The sequence below is a fragment of the Orycteropus afer genome, unplaced genomic scaffold (genome assembly GCF_000298275.1).
Source record: "Orycteropus afer afer isolate SDZICR_OR568_19922 unplaced genomic scaffold, OryAfe1.0 scaffold00274, whole genome shotgun sequence".
NCBI lineage: Eukaryota > Metazoa > Chordata > Mammalia > Tubulidentata > Orycteropodidae > Orycteropus > Orycteropus afer.
The window spans coordinates 3545169-3549287 of NW_006921861.1; the positions used below are offsets into that span (position 1 = coordinate 3545169).

The window sequence follows — 4119 nt, forward strand, 5'->3', positions numbered from 1 at the left end:
TTCATTTTAAGAATGGGGATCTACTGCTTCAGACAGGGGAGTTGTCAGAAATCTATTTCATGCTCTAGCTCCTTTTGCTAATCTCATTGTGCCTCAGTCTTCCAAGGAGATGGGACTGAGGGGAAGAGGCACAAGCACTTTAGCTTCAGTGACCCTGAACAAATAACAGTCCCTCTGTAAACCCTCAGTTTCTGTATCTTCAGCAGAGATGTACCAGTTGAGAGCAGTACAGTTGGAGAAGTATGTGGCACAGTGCCCAACTCCCAGCCCATCTGCCCCTTGACCAGCCCACTTCTGGGTAGTGTGCCACCTGCAGCACCTTTACCCTCCCGACCCACAGGCTCTTCCCTCAGAGTTGATTTTACTCCTAGGAAATGCCTTAACAGGCATAAGCCTAGCAGCCCTTTGGGATCTAGGCCATGTTACTTGGCTTTGTCTATTCCGCTTGGATCCTGTTGTTGCTAACATTCTGGGGCATGGTGGGCTGGTGTCCTTAACATAGATGTCCCATACATGTTGTCTCCACAGTGTGTGGGAAGCCCACAGTAGCTGGAAAGATCTTTGGTGGCCAGAGTGTGGTGGGTGAACGATGGCCATGGCAAGCCAGCCTGTTTTACCTTGGCAAGCATATCTGTGGGGCTGTCCTCATGGAACGCTACTGGGTGGCCTCAGCTGCTCACTGCTTCCTCAAGTGCGTCTTCCCCCATAGGGCCCCACCTCTGGGGTGGGCTAGGGGAAGGAGGGAGAGGGTGGAAGGGTGGAAATGGGATACAGTGGGTCAAGCCTAATTGGGGACAGTTTGCTACCACTAATTGTCCAGGTATGCTGCTGCTTTTCCCTTAATCAAGCAGTCTTCTCTGTCTGGAATGCCATTCATATTCACCATTTGAATCCCTTTTCTCCGGTTAAGATCCCGCCAGGATGAGTTAGACAGGCCCCTTCTATGGAAGAGCCTCAGTATACTCAGCACAATAGCCTATCAGGCTTGGCTCTATGTCTCTCTTCCCTTTTATGCCTGCAGGTATACTCTCTGTGCCTCATCCTGATGGGTGTTGAGGATTCAGTCTTTATGTGTTACTTAAATGTGTGAAAGAATAATCACAGAGGTGAATGGGTGAGTGCATGTACCAGGACCTGCATTTTCTGCTTTGTGGGCTGGTGGCCCAATGGTCTGGTTTGGCACTGCCACTGATATGCTGTGTCACTTTGCAGAAATCATTTTATTTCGTGGGGCCTCAGCTTCTTTCTACCATCTTAAAATCTATGATTCTTTGTCTAGGCCAGACCCACAAGGTGACCAATCTCTTAAGCATCTGCAGCCCAGGACAGAGATCATATATCCTCATCTCCTACTCTGAGGATGTCCACTGCTCCCCACCTCACACACACATACACTTTGCCAATATCTACCAAGATCATTTTATTGTTTCAGTTAGTTACGTGGACATTATTTTTAAATAGCAAAATGGAAATTTATTAAGTCTAGTTGTGATTATCAGTGAATACTGGAAAATGGATTTTAGTTCCAGAGTAATAGCCTCCAGTCCACTCTTTATCTTACCCAAACTTTAGGACTCTAAGTCTTACTCCAATTCAAGGTAGAATTTGATTTCTGTGTCTTGCCCAGCTCTAAACAGTTCTACAAGACCTTGACAGGCCTCAGTTTCCTCTCATGTAAATGGCAATGAGTGTGGAGTGTCTCTGGCTATATGCTTGGCACAGTTTTAAGTCAGAATGACATCCCCAAGGCCTCACCTCCCTGGGCAGTATTGGTACCATATTTTTCATTTAAAGGCTGTGAATTTCATGTGCAGGTGCAGTTACAACATGACAATCAATGTCACGCTCCATGTAGTGAAATTTCTCAAAGGCAGGGTCTGGCCTTTTATCCCCTCCAAGGCAGAGCTCTCTGCCAGCCATTGGGGCATCTCTACCAGGGACTCACCTGGGTCCTGATCCTGAACTCCTCATACACTCTGACACAGCCTTCCTTTTTGAGGCTTCCTGGAACTCTGTATGTCTTTCCATAACTGTAGAACTATATGCTGAAGAGGAGCTGTAGTTACTACCATCCTCCCAAGTCAGATCAAGGGCAGAAGCACATGGCCTTTGTCCCAGAAGATGTGACACAGATAATCTGGAGACTGGACAACTATTTAGGTCCCCTGCATGCATTATACACCCTGAGTCAGTAAATCAGAGCTTTGGCACAAGCTGGGTGCCAGGCCCCATTTGAGGCCCACACTGAGAGTTGCAGAAATGCAAAGCCCACATCAAGCTTCTCATCCTATCAGGAAGGTGGTAGAGGATGGAGAGGCCAGCGTGTGAGAGCACATAGTCTGAAGGAGTCAGCAGAGGCTCCATGGCTCCTGTCAAGGATGGGTTTGCTTGGAAGGGCCTTGGAAGAAATGATCTGGATATATACAGTCTAGGCAGGGGAACAGCACAAGCAGATCATGAAGGTTGGAAAGTGTCAGTCACTTCTGCTTTGAAAACCGAAAAAAGTTTAATTCCACGCACCCCTCCATTTGAAGATAATGGTGTGTAAGGATTGGGAAGGATCTGGTGGGAATGTAGCTGGGGATGGATTGCACTGAGTGGGAGATGAGCTATTTGAAAGTTTTCAGAGGGTTATGGTGAGAACTGACACTGAGCTGATTCTTATCATTTCTAAAATGAAGAATTGTGATTTGATACCCCCCTCTCAGTGTCCTTTCCAGCACTAAGACTCTTTATTCCTTTGATTCTGTGGTGTGTTGGGGAAGTCACCAGAAACTTTTTAAGGACAAAGTTCCTGAGGCTGGGACAGCAATGAAACCCACATTAAGGAAAGGGCTATATTAGGAAGGCAAGAGAGTTCTGTGTGCTTGCCAGGAGGGATGGGCAATTAAAGAGCAGGGTGCTTGCTGGTCCAGCACTCAGAGGATGCTTTCATCAACAGGTCTCACATGCCAGCGGACTACCAGGTGCTTCTGGGATATAACCAGTTACAACAGCCTACTCAGCACAGCCTGCAACTGACAGTGAACCGCATCATCATCCATCCTGACTTTGAGAAATTTCACCCTATGGGGAGTGATATTGTCATGTTGCAACTGCACCTACCTGTGAACTTCACTTCCCACATTGTTCCTGCTTGCCTCCCGATGCCTGACACACAATTCCCCACTCATGGGTCCTGCTGGATCACTGGCTGGGGAATGCTTAGTGAAGATGGTGAGGGGGACACAGAAGGGTGGGTAATAAAGGAGAGGTGAAGGGAAGAGGGAGATGAAGCTCAGAGGAAGGTGCCAGCTGGGCTCTGATTCTGTGTCTCATTCTCATCCAATAAGATGACTATTGTGGGGCCCTCCTCAACCTGATGGCATGTTATTCTAAACATTAGAGGTTCCTTCACTCCATGGTTCAAAAAGTTGGAGCAGCTCTAACTTTTGGAATCTGGCATATGGATTCTGTGACTCTGAACTAGGCCTAAGTCTATTGTTCTGAACAGCTGTGGGTCTAATATAATTTGATTCAGTCCTGCTTGTGTCTGGTCTATTCCAGGACTTCGCCAATATATCTTGAGCTTCCACTAACGTTAAGGCAGAGTCTGTGTTCCAGTCTGGTTGGCATTGGTAGCTGGGCACTATCTAGCTCTGGTCTTAGGATCTTGTTGGCTGAGATTCCCATAGTCCACAAGTCTCTGGGTTGAATTGTTTCCATGCATCTTTGATTTTCTTCACCCTTCTTTATTCTAGATGAGGATAGATCAATAGTTGCATCTTAGATGGCCACTCACAATCTTTTAAGACCTCAGTCACTACTCACCAAACTAAGATGTATAAAATTGATTTTTACATACTGTGTTGTGCCGATTGAGCTTGATGTCCCCTGCAACCATGTACCTGAGCCAGCAGGCCCAGCAACTCACTCCATTCAAGGTGCTTGGTTGTGGATACAAAGTTATATTAACATGCCTCATGTCAGTTCAATTTTATATATATATATATATGGCACATATATATTGGTGGAAATATCATCTGTTCAACCTACATATTGTTGTTGTTGTTGTTATGTGCCGTCGAGTCGGACCTGACTCATAGCGACCCCTCCTTGGGTTTCTGAGGCAGTATCACT

At 46.5% G+C, this 4119-nt stretch overlaps 1 protein-coding gene across 1 annotated transcript in view; it reads left to right on the forward strand.

Annotated features, from left to right (window-relative positions):
* The first annotated feature begins 208 nt into the window (after positions 1-208).
* Positions 209-4119, forward strand: part of LOC103205242 (serine protease 40-like) — an 85049-nt gene continuing 81138 nt past the window's right edge. Inside the window, exons 1-3 of the mRNA XM_007950518.1 lie at positions 209-240; positions 503-691; positions 2942-3216. Of these exons, the coding sequence (XP_007948709.1) occupies positions 209-240; positions 503-691; positions 2942-3216 (496 nt within the window). The remainder of the gene's footprint in view (positions 241-502; positions 692-2941; positions 3217-4119) is intronic.